The sequence below is a fragment of the Taeniopygia guttata genome, chromosome 2 (genome assembly GCF_048771995.1).
Source record: "Taeniopygia guttata chromosome 2, bTaeGut7.mat, whole genome shotgun sequence".
Lineage (NCBI taxonomy): Eukaryota > Metazoa > Chordata > Aves > Passeriformes > Estrildidae > Taeniopygia > Taeniopygia guttata.
The window spans coordinates 104,760,883-104,780,737 of NC_133026.1; the positions used below are offsets into that span (position 1 = coordinate 104,760,883).

Here is a 19,855-nt window from a genome sequence, read left to right on the forward strand (position 1 = left end):
GGAGTTACTCCCCTGAATTGGTGCTCCTGGCCTTCGGGGAGGCTGGATCAAGCACAGCCTCAAGCCGGCAGCAGCTCACTGCTGGAGGGTCCTGCCACCTCCCCTCCCCAGCTCCATTGAACTCCAAATGAGGCCCAGCTGCCCTAATGGCCTCGGGCAGTGTTAGGAAATAGCTGCCCCATGCTGTTCTCCAGGGCTCCCAGCTTCCTCAGCCGCAGCCCAGCAGGACCTGCCCATCTTGCCCAGGCACATCCTGGCACATCCTCCTGCTCTGCCTCACGCTGCAGGACCAGAACTCACACAAGCTGGGCTCCCCGAACTTTCCTTTCCTTGGCATTTCCACCAACAATCTTGTTTTCTCTTGGCAACCTAGAAACATCCTCTGGTAACATTAACCATTAACCATTTCTCTGGTAAATCTGTGACAATCTCCTTCCACAGGCAAATCTCCTTGTATAGATGCCAGGGAAGCAAATCAAATTACCAGCATTTTTGATATGTGTGTGTCCTATGCTTTATTATTAGTTCCATCAAAATTAAAATAGTTGTTATAGATTTTATACAACAGGTAGGCTGTAGAAAACACGGAGAATGAACAGACTTCACGCAGGTGTTGTGCTGTGGGAATTGCAAATTTTCTGATTCACAAAGGTTGATTTATTTCGTTATGGTGTTCTAATGAAAGTCTTTTAATTTGAATGCATTCCTGAAAACTTATCTTAAGCACATCATAACTGACATAAATAGCACAGAAATTAAATTTTATTGCATGAAATTTAATAATAGTCTGAGCTGATTTCACTTGTATTTATGGAAGTATCATCACTGATTTCAGTAAAATAAGTATTTCAGTCACTTAGCCGATTTCCATAAATTCTTTTTTTCAAAGGCACCTGACAGGCTTTAGCTTACTGCAGCCTTAATACTGCTTCGGTGTAGCTTTCTCCCTAACATACTTTGTAGTTTTGTGTTTGTACACAGTCCCTACCATTTCCAAATTTAATGAAAACATATAGAAGGGAAAAGAGACTCTACATATCTTAGGTATTTCACTGCTTAAAATAGCAGAATGTGTCAGGTTAAGAAATGGTTTTTTATCTGGTATTGTCTCTGGTTGGCATGGAGAACTGTAGTTGCCACAAAATTTATTAAAAGCCAGTCTAAATCAGAGATGGGGAATTTTTTTCCCCTAAGCTGCATAAAAACTCTGAACAGGGAACTGACCCTGTCTCCCAGGTTAGAGGTGAGTAATTTGATTTGTTTCACGCTTGTGTATCCAGTAGTGTAGTAATAATGAGCTCTTAGATATTTGTCTACACCAGCAGACCTCAAAGGCTGCTGGAAGTGGCTGTCATGATTATTTCCCTTTTACAGGTGGCCCTGAGGACCTTGAGCAACCCAGTGATAAAGCAGGAGTGGAACTATAGGTTTTCAAAATGCCAACTTATCTTCTTGGCCAAGGTCTCTTCCTGTTTGTAGGACTAGGTGACATCTAGTGAGGGGAAGTACAAAGATAATGTTATAAGGTTTTATACTTTTCTGTATGTTGATTTAGCTGGGGAAAACTTTTCTCTGTTGAAATACATTTCTCTGAAAGTTCACGCTTTTGTTCTGAATGTTGGAAAATTTTAGACTGCTGTTTCTTTGGAACAAATGTCATTTGGTATAATGATCTAGCAAAGTGGAAAATTTCATATTTCAGTGAGTCTCCCTTAGCTCATTTTAAAACCTTCCATGGCCACCCTTCTACTAAATGTTTAAATTTGAGTGTCCGTATCCCAGTGCTGGGTGCACAAATGTACCAGTCTTTGGGCTGTGTGATGCCATCCAAGAAGAAATGATCTACAGGTCTGTTTGTGCTTGAATATTTAATTAAGTTCCTAAGTTCATCATCGATATAAACAGAAATATTAATTGTTAAGCAGATGTTTAAATTGTTGTTATCACTCTATGAGTGTAAAGCATAATTTCAAATAAAGGCATTTTACTGCATTTGCTGCATGTGGTTTAGAAGTCACTTATTTCTGTGTTTTTTTACATATATCTTTTGTTATAATTAGATCCTTTGATAAGTCAGACTGCATGTAAATGGTAATATTACATTGAAGACAGAAGGTGAAGAGATTCTGAAAAGACAGAAAAATTGACCTTCCAATATGAGGAAGAGCAAAAATTCAAGTTACTGGATGTATTTGTGTAAAGTTTTTCTCTAAAAAATGGCATACTGACAAGTGAAAAATCGTGTAAACATACTCTGGCAAAAACTGATGAAGCCAAACTTGATTTTTAATTTTTTTTTTTTTGTTATGTACCCTTCTGCATTCTACCCTGAATATCCTAAAAAACCGCAAATAATGACGATTTTATCTAACCTCCATTAATTTTTTTTATACCAGGCAAGTTTTTGAGGCTGTTGAGTGGCTGTGTACTCAGAAGACACAGAGCAGTGTGTTGGAGATGTGCTAAAAGCTTAGTGGAACAGAAGGATGCAGTCTGCCAGATTGAGAGAGAAACGTGAATGTGTAGTGCTACTTAGAGATGTTGTTTGCACAGCATATTTTCTTGCTAACTTCATATCCCTGTCATGCATGATAGTAAGATCTCTGTCTTCATTTGTAAATTCTCTGTGCATGGACATTCCCATCCCCTTATCAGCTGTTTCCTTTGTGCTTTTAGATCATGGGGAATTCATATGCAGGGCAATTAAAATCTGCCCGTTTTGAAGAAGCTCTTCATAACTCCATAGAAGCTTCTCTAAGATGTAGCAGCGTTGTCCCACGGCCAATCTTCTCACAGCTCTACCTGGATCCAGACCAGCCTCCTTTCTTGCCGGAAGGTAACCATGAAAGTATGGCACAATTCAGTTGTTTTTCTGTGTGTGAAAAGGGTGGGGTGTGTTTTATTAAAATTAAAAATAAATAAATAAATAAATAAAAAAGCAGAAACTGCGCAGCAGTTCATTGTGTGACAAAATCTGAATCTTGGGTGTCATTAAGGGGAAAGAATGGCATAGTGGTTATTTTAAAAGGAGATAAGTGTTATATTAAAAGGAGATACTGTTGAAAAGTTTAATTCTCTAGGTTATTTTTATTTTTACTATATTTTGTTATTTTTTGTATTTTTATTCTTCAGATGTGAAGCCAAAGGTAGAAGAGCTGGATAAAGAGTTAGTACATCGCTATTCACAAAATGGAAACCTGGACTTTTCTACCAACCAAACTGTTAATGAAATGGAAGATGAAGAAGAGGACGAAGACATGTCAGATTCAAGTAGTCCACCAATCCCATACTCGCAAAAACCTGCCCCAGAAGGGTCTTGCACTACTGATGGTTGGTATCCTTTTTTTTTTACTGTATGATCTTCACTACTGTATGATTCTAATGATTATGTGCACTCTCTGCAGTTACAAATTCTTCAGCTAGAAAGTCTGAAAATACAGTTTATAGTCAAAGCTGTAGATCTGACAAAATATGGATTGGAGGGACTTCTTTGAGAACATAAAGTTTAATGTATCATTTGAAGGCAGTGTGGAGGACTGGCTGTGGCACATAATTAGTTTCTGAAAGCCCTTTTTTGTCTGTTTTGTCTGGTTTTCACAAACATTCACTGTCCTCAAAGAGGTTATCTGAGTTGGCATCAATATGTCCTGTTCTCAATCTATCCCTGAATGATTCTCAGAAACATTGGCAAAGCTGGATTTAGTTGCTTCCATGGGTAGACAGAAGAGTTTGGGGAAAGAAAATGGGGAGGACACTTAGTGTACTTTCTGCTGCTGAGGTGATAACAAGGTTGGTAGTGGAAACTTGTCTGTCTTGTCTTCCCTGTGTGCCTGCTGGCCATTGCTTCCTTACCCTGAGCTGTCCTGATTTGTTGTTGCCCAAGATGAGCAAAATTGTTGACCATACTATATTTGTTTGGGTTTAAATGTGTTAAAGAAAGAACCAGATAATTATGCATGTACCTACTTGGCCTAAGATAAATGGATATGATTAGTTCATCTTATCCCAAAATTGTTCTATTCTGAAGGTTTAACTTCTTTAAAAAAAGAAGATCTACTCATAATTATCAGATGTGCTTCTTGTTAAAACATCTCCCTGCTGACTTCAGACACCTGAAAACAAGAGCTGTTCCCACCAGGTCCAAATGCCCTTTTTGACATTTTATTCAATATCCCCCTGAATCATGAAATTCCTTGTGCACAGTTCATCGAAAGCTGTAATTTGCTAAATGGTTTGGCACCTTACTGAAGTATCTATTGGTTATATGAAGTGATAGAAGTAAGGACGAATCGCTGGTAATTCTTTGACATTTCTGGGTGGACGGGTGTTAGTGGCATGTGTTGTCATCTTTGCCTTTTCCACTTCCAAGTGCAGCTCACAGGAGCATGTTTACCCTCTGTAACAGCATACTGCCCCTTCGCTGTCGCACAAAGAACAGAAGGGCTGGCTGGCTACTGTGAAAAGATGGGGAATACTGTTGGGAGAATTCGTTATTCACACAGAAGTGTGGTTTTCTGTTCTTTGAAGGCTTGTAAATTTGAAGGAGGAGGGAAGGAGAAAGTATAAAATTATGTATTCCTAGGAAAATGTTCTCATTTGAGGACAAGTATCAATAAAATCTGCAAAATCTCCTGTGGAGAGCAGGAGCAGTACCTTTTTGACTTCACATATTATATGTATGTAATATTAAACTTAGTGTGTCCTGGGAAAAATTGACCTTTCAGGGGCAGTTTTGTGTTTTGATGTTTATCCATAAGGCTTTTAAGATCAAAGCACTCCAGAAGAAAGTTTCATGTGTTACAGCTGCAGAATTTTAGGGTTGTTCATTACTAATTTTTAAGTTTACCATTCTGGGTTTATAAAATCTGCCTTACTTTTAGATGTTCTCAAGGAACCAATTTATGAGAGCAGTATTTTTGTATCTGGAAAAGGAAAGGAAAACAGATTTTTTTTTCCAAATACTAATTGTTTAAAATGCCCTGGTTCCCAAACATTCGCACTGCAGATCCTGTCTCAACAAGATACTAATCTGATAGCTCATCTTTCATCTCATGTGTATGCCTTCCAGAGATGTAAGACAGGATCACTGCCATTGTTTGCATCCCTTATCTTACTTTTTAATTGCAAAGGTAAATAACATTATGAAGATGTTAAACAATACTGATAGACCATTTGAACTCACTGTATTTGAATACTTTAAACTAAGCGTGTATTCAGTTGCTTATCCAAGAGCAAAATACTGGTACTAGAGCCTGCAGTTCATAGCTCTGCTTGCTGTCAAACCGATTTCCCACCTTTTGGATTAGGTGGGATAAAATCTTTTTCCATTTAAGGTATTTGTGCTGTTTGCTTTTCCAGAATTCAGGATGTGTGCCATAACCATCATATTATTTTCTGTGGTGACTTGTTCTTTTGTTCAGATGCATTTGTCGGTCACATGGGTGCAGAAAGTAGATCTTAATGCCTTTAGTTGTCAGCTAAACAAAAATAAGTGCCTCACGAGTGAGTTTGTTGGAGATTCTTTCTCAGCTAGTATTAGATGTCTTAATTTTCTTCTTAGCCTATTGGAAAGAGCAACTGTATTTGTCACTGAGCCTTGCTATTAGTCATGAAAGAAATTAATTTATTTTCAGGGGCTTTGGGGGTTTGTTTTGGTTTCTTTCCTCCACAACACAATTTATTGTAACTAAAATTTCCATCAAAATAGGGTTTAAAAAAAAATGTATTTGTTTTCATCCGGGTACCTCAAATAGCCAGCAAAATTCTTGCATTATCAAGAAGCTGTTCTGAAACACTTGCTTGCTGTAGCTTTAAAAGAGGCTGCTTCTAATTTGTGGAATAACATTCTATGCAAGCTGTGGGAAACACAATAGTATCACCTTTCTTTTGTTAGCAAATCCTCAATTTACCTGATGCTTAAAGAAAGGCCAAGGTACTTTCAGAAGCAATTAGGTAAGCAGGTACTTAACACCTGATCAGTTACTGTGAGGTTACAATAGCGAGTGACAGTGACCCCTAATTCATATGTAATTCCTGGAAGCTAATTCCTTATGTAAATTCCCCATTTATTACAGGTCAACAAGGGGCTGGTACCCCACATGGGAACTACTTCTTACAGTGGGGAAAGCGAAGACAGATACAAATTTCATTTTTAAGAAGATTCTAGCACTTGTACTTGTTGACAGCTGTGGGGATACATTTTCAGGAAGATGGGACTGGGTTACTTTAAATGAAGTAATGTTGGAGAATGCAAGTATGCTTCTCAGAAGCAAAAACTAGTGAATTTTCTTTGAAAGAAATGCAGATGTCTGTAAAAGCTGTTAAGATTTTAATTTTTTGATGACTGCTCCTGATATTTATATATACTTTAATCAAAGTATAAGTGCCTGTTCCTTATTTGAAACAAAGCTGGGATCCTGTGAGAACATGTTGTCTGTTTGGTTTTTTTAGTAGTTCAGCAGTTCAGCTTCGGATTTTTTGCTTTTTATAATTGCATGTTGATAAAAGATTTCACAAGGAGAAGCTGGTTTGGTTCACTGATTCGTATTTTCTTCTCTTTGTATTTAGATTTTCATAGAAGGTAGACTAGTAAATTAAAGTGCCATTCTGTCTTCTTTAGAGGAAATGTTTTACTGCTGTTTGACATAGAAATGTAGGTGCCAGCACAGTTATAAATTAATAGCTATGAAATGTAAATAGATTTTAAATGTTCTAAGTCTTAGACATTGACAGCACAAGTTCATCTAGTACCAAGATATTATGTCTTGTCTTTCCTAATGTGGAAGTTATTATTTCTAACAGATAATTAATTACCAATGCAAAAATAATGCAAAACAGAAAAGAAAATAAGGTTGGGGTCTCTGTGGTGGTTGCTAGTTAGAAAAAGACAATGTAACAAGGAGAGGGTTAATCCCCCCTTCATCTCCCCACAGTCAGTTACTTGCTTCCCAATCAGTATGTTTTGGGTGGAATTTCCTCATTCAGTTTAAAAAAGCAGCAGAAACTTAAAAGAGTGCTTTTCAGCCCTAAAAGTCAAGGGAAAGAAGGATAATGAAGGGCTCTTGAAGTATATAATCTACATGTCTTTGAAGGAAAATTCAAACCTTTTACTGCACAGGAGCAGATTTGCATCCTTTCCATGTCTCCTGGTGGAAGTAAGTCCCGACTGTACCTGGCCAGGCTCTCAGCCCTCCCTGGTCACCTGTGGCAGCTGTTCAATGAACAAGAGAAAAGTTCATGGAGGCTCTGAGGGTCTGTCTGTGCTGCCCCTCTCCCTGCTCACCCTCTCAGAAGGGGAGCCAGAGGAAACCATTTGGTGTCAGCCTTGTTTATTTTTCTCACCACCTCAGAAAACAAGGTTTTGGCAGTCGCCTGTGAGCTCTGAGCTGGTGGCTGCTTTCTGCCGTTTCTGGTAGAGGGGTAGAGATTATAAAGGTAGTGAATTTCTGCAAGATTTGTGAAGTTCAGGAGCTGGTTGGATGACATCGGTGTCCCCAAACTTAACTACCCCGGGGCAGCAAAGTAATTATAGCTCTTTTCACAGGCTGAACATCACAGAGGCATGTGCTGGTCAGCCAGTCTGCACATGCATACCTCTCTGATCCAGAGATGTCGCCAGCCAAAGCAGAGGAGGATGCCAAAAGAGATTGTGAAAGGAGGGAGAAGGGGGGAGCACCCAAGGGGTCTGGGAGCACTGGTTAAGTAAGAGATGATACTGGGTAAATCATAGGTATTGTTTGCAGACTCAGTAGGATGCAGCATTTCTACACTCCAGTCCTACATATCCTAAATGATGGGAAATATAAAGTATATTATGATCTACAGCCTCTCAGCTGAGAACCTGCTGTTCCCATGATAGCAGGCTGGTACTGAATTGTGCTTATAAACTTGTTAAGATGTTTTTTTCTTAGGGCTCTTCTGTAGCTTCTCCCTTGGGACCCGATCCAGAATGGTGACACACAGGTGCTTAAAGCATAGCTGAAGTTGTTTTACTCGTAGTGCAGATAAAGCCTTTCCTTTCACCTGGGATGTTGTGGGCGCTGCTTCACTTCACTGGAACATCAAAACCCTCAAACACTCCAAGGGACTCAAAGCTTCCCATGTGATACTCACCCTTCTCAATGTTGTGTGCTCCTTCAGAAAGCAAGTCTGTGTTGACACACAACACAGACAACATTGCTTGTGCTAGTATTGCTATTGCTAGCAATTCCTTCAAAAGCCTTCTGTTGGGCACTATTTGTGCTTCCGGGCATTTCCAGAACATTTTTAGGTAGAGACTGGGCTGGAAGCTAATTGTGTACAAGCACAGGTTTAAATCTCTGTTGAAATCTTACTGCACTTGCTGTTTCATAATCCTTATCTACAGATTTCCTGTTTGCCCACATTGTCAGCAGTGGGTAATTTTTCTGTTTTAAATCTAGATGTAAAGTGGTAGTTTCTAAGCATGTCAACTACTCAGATTTCACTGAATGCCTAAATATTTAAGGTCGGTTTTGAAAATTTTGGATTTAATACCCAAGCGACATAAACATTTGAATAAGTAAATTTTATTTTGAATGTAAGGGACTTTTCCCCTGGGTTTATCTGTGACTGTTTCTTTCTAAATTACATCAAAAAGTCTAGATAATACTTAGCCTGGTACCTGGCTTTCTATTTGACTATGATCAATATGTTTAATACCTTAAGAAGAATTTAACAGATTAAAATCAAATGGCACCTAATCAGAAAAGAAGTAATTATACTTTAAATATGCAGATTTAATGCTTCTCTCCTAAAACATACATACATTTTTATTGGTAAGTTGTTGATATAATCCACTGATTCATATATGAAAACTTCAAGTGTTTCATTTCAATTCATTGCCTGGAAAAAGGTGTGTGTGAGGGCTGAATCCAAGCTAGCTTTCCATGAGCTGTTGCTGGAACTGAGCTGGTTGAAGAACTGAAGAAACCGTTCAGCCCAGAACTGGTTCAGCAGATTGCGAGTGTCGGCACAAGACTGAACGTGTATTGGACCCTGTTTTCAGCAAGCTGCTGCTTGTGAGGAAATTCATGCAAGCTGATTCTGTGCATTCCACTTTGTACTTGCTCTGCGCCAGCTACAATTCTGAGATAAAACCAAAACCCATTAACTTCCATAAGTTTTGCTGAAGTTGCTATAGGTTTTGGCCCAGGAGCCAAGAGCACAGATATACGTATCACTAATGGCTGAGGTGGCTTTTGGTTAAGCTGTGATCACATTATGTTACCAGATGCTTACACATGGTCTTTCTCCAGGATTTTTTTTTTTCTTCCTTAAAATTTCTGTGACAATGAATAATATTTACATGAATAATAATTTAAATCAAGTGTAAATAATAGGTATTAATAGCTATTGCAGTAATTTCAAATTTAGCAGTCATCTTTGTGATTATGATTTTCTTTATGTATTGTTTATTTAGCCTGGACACTGCTTTGGGTTGAGTTGCTATGCTTTTGTATGACCAGTCTGCTACCTCACTGCAGGGCATAGAACAACAGAAATGCTCTCCGATCCCCATTTTTGCTGCTTTACCTCTACATTGATTAGAAGCCCAAGAGGCAATGTTATGTCCTTATTTTGTGGGCATATGTGTATTTGTGTTGGGCATATGTGTGGGCATATGTGGGGGAAAAATTTAACTGGGGACCTAAGAGTCATGCAGTCCACTGAGACTTCAAGAGACTCAACTGGACACTTAGTGAAAACGTGATTCACATGTCTAAAACTAATGAATTATTTATTTGATGTAATTTCTAAAATATCTAGAGAATTTAAAAATTAAATATTTTATTATTTTAATGCAATAAGATGATTTTTAATAGCCACTACTAAACTTCAGTCATCAATTTTTATCATTCATTTGCATTACTTAATGGTGTTTGTGTATCAATGGTAGCCTTCTACAAGCAACAAAGACAAAATAGTTTCTCTTGAAAAAACTGTAAACTAAAGATTGGCAAAGGGAAAAAAAATCTTTGGTATGTTTTAAGAGCTGTTTTCTGTTACTAAATCACAAGCTTATCCTCTTATTTTGATTGTTTTTGAAAAGTTTGGTTTCGGAGCCATTTGATTTCTAATGTTTGTACACTTACATTTCTTTTATGCCTGTATATGTTCAGCATATTTAAAATAATGTTATCTATTGCCTCTGAAACTCTCAGCTAGTGGTTCTGGTGAGATGCTATCTCAATTTCCTCTATTCCCTTAAAAAGGATATATTAAAACTCCAGTTATAGCATCAAGTTGTGAAGCCCATTTGCTTTTGTAACTGATAAAACAAAGAAAATTAAACGAATTCTTCTGAAGAGTTATCACTTGTTTTGCTTTGTTTTGCAGGTTTTTGTCAAGCAGGCAAGGATTTACGGTTAGTATCTCTGTGCATGGAGCAAATTGATATCCCAGCAGGCTTCCTGTTAGTAGGAGCCAAATCTCCCAACCTTCCTGAGCACATTCTAGTCTGCGCTGTTGACAAGAGGTTTTTGCCAGATGATCATGGAAAAAATGCACTTTTAGGTAAGAGATCTTTTTTCCTTTGTGCCATAATAATTCAGAGGAAAAGAAAGCCAGTTGAAAATTATCTAATGCCATTTCAGCTAATAACCTTCTATTAGAAATATGTTGAGGAGAGGACTGACTTCATTAAATCAAATTTGTAGATGAACCTGCATTAAAAGCCCGTTACAAAACAAGTCCCTGATTCCACAGTTAATCACAACTGAATCTCTTAGATTTCTGTGTGGGCAGAAGTCAATTGCAGCCCTGGCATTCTAAATGTGAGCTATCCATATTCTCTTTATCTCAGCTGGAGCTTACAGCATTTTCATTTAAAAAGAAATACGCTCATGCAAGTACTGAAAATTAACTATATAATTTAATTTTTTTTTTAATAAGGGATGATTTCTGCTCTTGGCTTCACCAGGGTCATTGTTCTCAGTAGCAGTTCTAGGAGCAGGTTGCTTCCCAGTACATAGGGACACCCTGCCCGGCCTTTCCCAATTATGTCATAATCTGTTACATTTATGAAGTTTAAAATTTTAGTACAACAATGCCTCTTGGTAATTGAAGACAGGCCTATTGCACCTAGATTTCCTGCCTAGGTCACTACTGGTACATATTTTAACAAGCTAGTAGAAGTGATTTAATGTATTTTGACTCCTCTAGCCTGCTTTGAATTTACTCTCTCATTTCTCCCTCCAGTCATTGTTATCCCTAGGATATATTCAGAAAGACCTTTCAACAGGAAAGAAGTTACAACAAAGGATAAATATCCTGATTTAACTTCATTGCTCAAATTCTGGTCCAGACCAGCAATATTTTGTGTAGCTATTGGAAACAGCTCTGTTATGTGCTTTAACATTACCTCTCCATTAAATCCATTTGATAAATCCATACACAGTAAACCTTTCAGCCTAAGGCAGAAATGTCCCTGGCCTGAGTTAGGTAGAGGTTGTGGTGTGATGTGCCCTCACTGGGTATGATTGGGGATTTGGGATAACAGGGTACACTTCAGGATTCAAAGGAGCTTCTCCCTTGCTAAGCAGGAGAAGTGTCAGGAGTTGACCAGTAAGAACTGTTAGGCAGATGATGTTTAAACCTGATTAAATGTGGTACTGCTTGTCTTTGTTGGTAAGCCTCCTCACCCCATCCCAGCTTTGTATCCATCCATCATCTCTGGTCTCATTTGTTAATGGGCCTGGTGACTCACACCTCTGGTATTGCTGAGGTATTGAAGTGCCTTGAGACTTCTGTAACTGGCACCTGTGAGCAAAGAACTGACTCAGTAGCTCTGAGAGACCCTCCTTACTCTTTCTGAAAACTGTGGAGATGCACCAGTAGATCCTGTGGGCTGCAAGGGAGTAGAGAAAGAACGATTCAGTCCCGGGAAAAAACAGGATGAAGAAATTTGCATCTTGGCATCCTCATCCAAGGTGATAATGAGGTGCAGTAAGTCTAAAGACAATGGCCTAATTATTAAGAGTTTTATGGATAAGGCATTTTGTCAAAAACACTGAATATCTTTGTCATAAACCTGTTATTTTGGCTGACAGGTGACTGTAGGAGCCAGCATCCTCCACGGTGTTTGTCATTGTGGAAAATAACAATAGTAGTGAGAACAAAAAATTGATTCTCTTACAGATCTTGAACTTATTAATAAATGGAAAAAACCCAAACAAAAAAAATAAAGCATTTCCACTAGGTATTAATCTGCTAGCACTTTCATAAATCATTATTGATATTCCATAGAAAATCTGTTTCATTAAGGGTTGATAGCAATTCAGAGGTAAGTGGCATGACAAGTAAGACAACAGGGCTTAATTGTTCAGCATTAGATAATAGAGGGCTGATTCAAACAACAAAGATTTTAAGGCAGACCCATTTCAGAACATGTGCTTTGTTCTATGAAATGTTAGACTGGTGTCATCATTATGCCAGATTCATTAGCATAGCTGTGAATAGCACTAGGAAATCAAGGCTGCTTATAATTCTTAATCTGGATTGTATCTTCCAGACCTCAACTCAAAATTTCAGCCCTTTCTGTGAAACCTTGTTGGGAATGTTGCAGAAAAACGGCCTTTTCCCTGAATTTGTTACTTTCTTGAGAAGTTGTAGTTTTTTTAACTATTTTGAAGCACTCATAACTTTGGCCATGCAAATCTTGCTGTCAAGTGATTGCTTTCAAGACTGTAATAAGATGTAAGGTTCAGCTTAGTTGGAAAGTATTTTGTGTAAGAAGCCTTAGGGAAAATTTATTTTATGTTAATTTCAGTCATATGAAATTGCTCTGATGGATAAGCCACTGTTAAGAGAGAGATGTCTTCAGTTTGGAACCCATGGTTTTTTAATAGAGAATAAACAGCCTTTTTTTTTTGTCATGGAAATTTCTAGTGTGGCAACACAGTTCTTCCCCTGTCAAGTATTTATTCTTCTTTGCACTGTGTAGAGTGGAAAATTGGTGGTGGGATTTTGCCTTGAGTCAGTACAGCCCAAAGAGATGTAGGAGTTTCAGAAGAGCTAAGTCTGACACACATGTGCTGTGTCCACAGAAGCTGGCTGGCTGGAGGCCTCCAGTCCCCTGGAACTGCATGTGCAGGTAGATTTAGATGGCCTTATTCCTAGCACACAGTACAAGACACTTAATCTATTTGTGTATCTTCTGCTTTCTTCTTCCAGGATTTTCTGGGAATTGTATAGGCTGTGGAGAAAGAGGATTTCGGTACTTCACAGAGTTTTCCAATCATATCAACCTGAAATTAACCACTCAGCCAAAGAAGCAGAAGCACTTAAAGTACTACCTAGTAAGAAGCTCCCAAGGCGTGCTGTCAAAGGGACCCCTTATTTGCTGGAAAGGTAATAAAGGTGCCCATTCAGTTAGGGGTATTTTATGCTGTTAGGGGTGATGTTGAATGGAAACTTGAAAGTTGCTGTTGAAAATGCATGTATTCAAAAGCAACTGCTTGAAGGGAGAATTCTCACTGATTTCACTGAAGTTTGGATTTTGCCAAAGAAGTTAAATTTTAATAATAACCATGTGATTGTAAACCCTCTTCTTTCATCTCCCCAAACTTTTGGTGGCAGCCCTAGATCTTCCCATATTAGAGTGTGCAGTGATGTTGGTAGAAGAAAAGAGGCTACTCAGTCTGTTGATTCTTTTATGTGCCTGAAGCAAGGTGACTCACAGCCAGGGCTGCAGCATTGGTTTTCTGCTGATATTCATCTTTGCAGTCCAGTCTGTCTCATGCCTGAGGATAGCTAGCATGCTGTAAGATTAAGAAAGCTCAGAGCACAGATCTCAGGGAAAGAAAATACTTGGATGCTCCTGCCATTTGCAGTGTTTTACACTTGGTATTACCCTCTACCACATCAGCCTGTGCCATCTTATGTGCTACAAGAGGGTACACTTGTGACCCTAAGGCAAGGTAGCCATTGGGTCTCTTATTGGAGGATGCAGGTTTTTGGAGCTAGAACCATGCAAACACTCAAGGAAAGACTGGTTTACCCACTCACTGTCTACCAAGTTGGTTTATGTGCAGCCTACCTGACCTCTTCATTTTCGGTCTCACTCAGTGAAGACAGAGTTTGATCTGGTCCCTGTTGTTCCAAAAAGTTGATGTGAGGAGAGGGGAAGCTCTGTAGGAGAACTGACAGACATCTGAGGAGTCACAACCTCATGTGAATAGCAGCATGACACCAGAAAGAGATGGTTATCACCGAGCTGTATGAGTGATTATAGTTTGTATCAGTTAGTGGTTCAAAAGGATCCTGGTTTCAGCTACTTTTCTCTGTTACAAGGAAAATTAACTAAATTTACTACTGCTTTAAAGTACATGTGGCTTTTCAACAGCTTTTTTCACAAAAATGGCAAAAATATTTAATTTGGTAGTGAAATTCCAAATAAAGACAAAGGAAGCCTTATTTACTTCTGGAATCTTTTTTCTGAAACCCCTCCCCAATGCTCATGCAGTTGGAGTTGGTGTGTGTCCTGGTAAATGCAGTCAGGAGTAATGCACATGTGGAAGAATCAGGTACTGGTTTCACTTTTGGTTATATGCTAATTGCAAGCGTTCTGAGTACCCATGGAAGTTTAGAAAATCAGCCAAAAGTCAGCCTCATGGGCATGACTTTGATAGGTCCTATACTCATATTGTTGCCATGCATCTGGTAACCTTTCATTCTTCACTTACATTATAGGTCTAATTAGAAGAAGAGTGCTTTTAAACACTTAAACCCTTTTCTTAAAACAAATCCTGATTAGATCTCAGTTTTAAAAATGGATTAATATGTGATTTTCAAGGTGACTTTTTCCTCCCTCAACTCAGTTTTCATCCAGACACTAACAGCGCTGAGGTCTCCCTGAAGGTTTGTGGAAGCATATTAAAATATCTGGGTTTCAGCACAATTTCTCCTTTTAAAGGGCGACATATGACGGTTTGTATACAGGTTGTGCCACAGAAGTAGCTAAGTGTTTTCTGGGACATGTCCGATACCTTCAAATCTCTTGGAAGCTGTGATCTGAGGGCTCTTGCCATTTTGCAGCATCTGGTCTGTATTTGCCTGGCCCCCTGAGTGGCCCCCAGGGAGGTTTTCTTAGTTAGAAGGCAAAGTTGACAAAACTGCGAATCTGTATTTTCGTTGAATGCTGCCATTTGCCGCTGTTTGTTGTACGTGCTCTGTGTATGCTCTTAACATTTTGTCGCCTTTCGCCACCGTGTTGCTGAACTTTGCTGCTGGAAGGAGGCCTTGTTAATATGTACTGTAGCTGCTTCATTTGCAGAATGTAGAAGCAGGCAATCATCTGCTGCTAGCCTCTCTGCTAAACCAAATCCTTCGGTGTCACCGTCCACGACCCCAGAGGGTGGATCAGCTAATGGATACAAATCAGGGTTCACTCAGACAGGTAGGAGCTGAAAGTGCTGTAAAGATAACCATTGGGGGTGGTAAGTTAAATCAGACACTGGTGGGTCAGGGATGCTGTAAACAACTGGGTATTTACCTTGAGCCATGTATAGATTACACTGGAGAGGATGACTTTCAAAATTTGCTTTGGCAAGGATTAAGACCCAGGTGAGGCTGAAGGTTAGATTATTCTCAAAACAGCAATTGATGTAAAAGCATTAAACAATCTTTTGATTAACTTATTTGATTCTGTGCCTCCTTGTCTTTGTTTCATTAATTTTTTTTTGTGCATCTCAAAAAACTTCAATTACATGTTCGTAGAGAAGTGTTTGGTTAGTATATAAACTAGGCTATTTGTCTAGAAAAGGAGAATAATCTCCTTTTAGGGAGAGGGGACCACATGTTATTTTATTTACTTGCTAATTTAATTTTTTATTTAAATTTTAATGCACGCAAAGGTGTACATAGAATTGCAGTTTCCCCATTTGCATACAGTGAGCTAACAGGTCTCACACAACTAATCTAGAAAGCTATTAATGATATCCTTAAATAAGGACAAAAATACAAAGGTCGAGTAGACATTGACTGACAAAGAAGCAGTATCTTAATATCACATATCTGTTTATTTATTGCAAGTAGGCAAAGCGCTTTTGTTTGAGCTTTCTTCCGCATTGCTTTATTGCAGCTTCAGCTATGCTGTTGTATGTATGTTTTTGTGTGTTTGTGCTATTTCTTGAAAAATTAAAAACAAGAGAAAATGGCCTGTTAATTGTTATTAATTGATATGAATGTCCAAAACCACGTCTCTTTAAAGGAATATGAAATGCAGACAGAAAGCAAGATGGTTAAAATTCTTTTTACACCTAGAAAGTTTGTCAAAAGGAGTAATAAACAAAAGCTGAACACGGGCACTCATATGAGATTATAATCACTGATTAGTATTTTCAGAGGCACTTCCCTCAGGTGGTTACCCCTGTCTCTGTTGAGGAAGCTAAATGCTTTAGGCTTCGGGTAAAATTAAATGATAATGTGGTTAAAACGCATCTGCATTTCATTGCATGATTCCTTGGTTTCCAGATCCAGGCATGAGAACTGAGCAGATGCATGAGAACCTGTTTATTTGGAGCAACAAGAATTCTAATATTTACACAGCTTTGTCTTCTATTGTATCTGCCAAGTTAATAGATACACCTTTTATATACGGCTTTCTCCTTATCACTCCCAACCATTTTCAGTCTGCTTGGTGTTTCTGTGTGTCAGTGTTTGTACTCCTAGGTCATGCTCATCAAAACCTTTTCATCTCCTACTGTTATCTCCTAGTGAAGATAATGCCACATACATACATTTGGATCCCCTTTGACTGGGAGAAGGGGGGAGAACACATTTTATTCAGTGGCATAAATTCTGACATGTCACCTATGATGGAGGGCTCTCTCCTCTCTCCTCTCTCCTCTCTCCTCTCTCCTCTCTCCTCTCTCCTCTCTCCTCTCTCCTCTCTCCTCTCTCCTCTCTCCTCTCTCCTCTCTCCTCTCTCCTCTCTCCTCTCTCCTCTCTCCTCTCTCCTCTCTCCTCTCTCCTCTCTCCTCTCTCCTCTCTCCTCTCTCCTCTCTCCTCTCTCCTCTCTCCTCTCTCCTCTCTCCTCTCTCCTCTCCATAGCTCTTTCCATAGCTTGGAGTTTGCTTCTTTGTTGTTTTAAAGCAGGACTACTTATTAGCAGGTTGTTTTCTGCAGTTCTTTCCAGTTCATCATTAACTCAGACCCCTTTTTTCTCCTTAGAAGTTGTGTAAATATTTCTGGTGAGCAGTTCAGTCTCTGAGTTCTATAAGATACATGTAGGTAGGTATGGGTATACAGTATCAAAAATACGATTTGGGGCAGACACTTGAGAGGGGAAAATTAAATTCATGTGTTAAGCAACTAGAAACAAGGCTGTACAAGGGGAAGATGAAGAATTTTAATAACTGGCATTTTAATAACTATAAATCCTGCATGGGTAACAGAGTAGTGTTTAAACATATACCAGCCACATCCACTTTCACAGATGAAATTTCAAGAAAATGGATTGCAACTAGAGATGGGGGAAAAGAAATCCCCAAGGCTTTTGGACAGTTCACTGTAAAGGAACTTTAACACTACGTATTTGCTACATCATATTTAATGACAGACCAGCACCTCCCTCCAAGGGCCCAGACCTGGTGGTCTATTTTGTTAGCCATTCAGTGTATTTCCTATGAACATGGACAAGATTTTCTGGTAGGGCAGCAGCAGAGGCTTCTGCGTTTGTTCTTCATGTCATTATTCTTTCTGGCAAAGAAGAACTTCCTCCCACCCTCCTCCACCAAATGGTGTGTGGCCTGAGGATGAATGTGTTTGGCAGATCAAGTTGGTCGTTCTCGTCTGTTTTCTTTAGCTGGCTGTTTTAGTAGGACATCTGTAGGTGAACTTAGCCTCCTTTGCCTGCTTGTTGCAAACTATCCCATGAGGCTATTTTGAGGAACAATGAGATAACCCTTTCTACAGTTAAAATATTTTTTGAGTGTGTGTAAGTGCAAAATATTGTGGAAGAGATCAATCATGGGTTCAGTAGATTCTTCTGTAAGATTCTATAGAAACACCCTGTTAAATGTTTGTTAAAACTCCGAAAGATACATGGCAATTTCTTAGGAGTGTAAACAAATTGTTTGCAATTTATGCAGAGATGAGTTTTGATAAATGTGTGTGTAATAACACATTTTTTCATATATATATAAATTTTGATCATTTATTAAACGACTTATATTCTCAGATTCTTCAGTGTTCAGTCCAGCAAAATCACCTTCTGCTGCTGTTAACTTAAGTGGAACACAAGACCCATCCCGAAACAAGAACATTGTGAAACCTCTGGCTCTGTCAGTACAGCTCGTAGGAAAGGCATTTGCTGCAGGTATGGCTTTGCTTTCCAAAACACCTGAGAGCCAATGGAATCATCAGCTTAACAGCCAAGAAAAGAGAATGTTATTTTTTTGGTGGAAAAGGGAAAGGAAAGCATTCACTAGCATTCTCAAGAACTCTCATATTCTTGCAGTCTTTGGCACGGAAATTTTTGCAGTTAGTACTGTCCCCAGACTTGAGCCACACCTTGGCTTCCAGATGTAGCATCCTGGTAGGAGAGCAGTGATACCTCTCTCTGCACTTCCGAAGATATGTAAGTGAGCATAAATGTCACCTCTTGATATCACACTGATTCCTGCCTCAGTAATTGAGAGTTGTGTGCAGTTCTGCATTTCTAACAGTTATAGTTCCTCAACATACATTTAGTGGAATTTAGTCTCATTTTAAGGAGTTTTAATATATCTGCTGTTTTAATTGCTTGTTTCTGTATTGTGTGTTTAATGAATTATAACCCTCAACTATGACATCTAAGTCCCACACTGACACTCTGTTGGGATAACCTGATTGTTTTTTACTTTAGGTGGTTTGTCTTCAAGCAATAAAAAAGAAATCATCATACCTATTGCGGGACAGTATGCTTGAATAAGAAAATATATCAATTTATTTGGTTTATATATGCACATGAGCATATATATATCACTTTATAGATGATGTATTACTTCTGCTATTTTTTTATTGCCATTTATTGCAATATGGTCTTGGTTATGGTACACAATACAATTATGTTGTATCTAATAAATCATTAACAGTTCTTTGTGCAAAAATACCTTTCCCCCCCCTCCATATTTGTATGATTTTATTTTGCACTGGAATTTCTTCCTAGCTTTTCAACCACTTCTGTAACTGACTCATGCTCACTGTATCTGCCCATGCAAAATTGTTGACTTAGTGTAGAAATGGGGAGCTTACAATGGGTGAGTGAGGTTATTCATATTTTGTAGTTGGCAATTGTGCCAGAATTTGCTTGGATGTCTGCAGCTGGGGAGTTACATTGTTTTAGGCTACATACCCACATCTCTAACACTTCCAGCTGCAGCTGCCATCAGCAAGCTGCTGCACCATCTCCTGGTGTTGCTCCTGGAATATGTTCTTAGGAGCTAAATCCTTGTGAAGCTGGCTGATATCAGCAAGGAACTGGAGTTTCCACTGGCCTCCATTTTGGCAGTTTATGCCATTTTTTTTCTTCTGCAAAAACTGTGTTCTGAAAAAGAATGAGAACGAGCTCAGATCAGTGATGGTAACTTCTGGTGATCATCCATTGCTGTAGTTTAATTTTGTGTGGATATAGTGGGTCCTGCCAGAGTGTCAGGCTTGCTGGGACTGGAGGATCACCTTAGGCAGAGGTAGCAAAATTAAGTATGGTTTGCCTCAGTAATGCTCAGGACATGTACACTTCGCAGCAAACTGCCCTGTATTCCCCTGCACAGTGTCCTTTGCCAAGGCTTTAGATGAGAGCCCTGTAGTGAATTACTGTGCATAGCATGTGGATGACTGGGGGAAAATTATGTAG

At 38.9% G+C, this 19,855-nt stretch overlaps 1 protein-coding gene across 13 annotated transcripts in view; it reads left to right on the plus strand.

The window, feature by feature from the left end:
- GREB1L (GREB1 like retinoic acid receptor coactivator) overlaps positions 1 to 19,855 on the plus strand; it is a 132,151-nt gene that overhangs the window by 69,842 nt on the left and 42,454 nt on the right. For 5 of the 13 annotated variants that reach the window (XM_072924558.1, XM_072924559.1, XM_072924556.1 and 2 more), the window contains 6 exons: positions 2,677 to 2,848; positions 3,133 to 3,330; positions 10,357 to 10,533; positions 13,192 to 13,368; positions 15,278 to 15,415; positions 18,200 to 18,337. In XM_072924558.1, coding sequence (XP_072780659.1) covers positions 2,680 to 2,848; positions 3,133 to 3,330; positions 10,357 to 10,533; positions 13,192 to 13,368; positions 15,278 to 15,415; positions 18,200 to 18,337 — 997 coding nt within the window. In that variant the 5' untranslated portion in view covers positions 2,677 to 2,679. Of the gene's footprint in view, positions 1 to 2,676; positions 2,849 to 3,132; positions 3,331 to 10,356; positions 10,534 to 13,191; positions 13,369 to 15,277; positions 15,416 to 18,199; positions 18,338 to 18,489; positions 18,599 to 19,855 lie in introns of those variants that run through there. The other 8 variants (XM_030266071.4, XM_030266075.4, XM_030266072.4 and 5 more) reach the window with 6 other exon arrangements.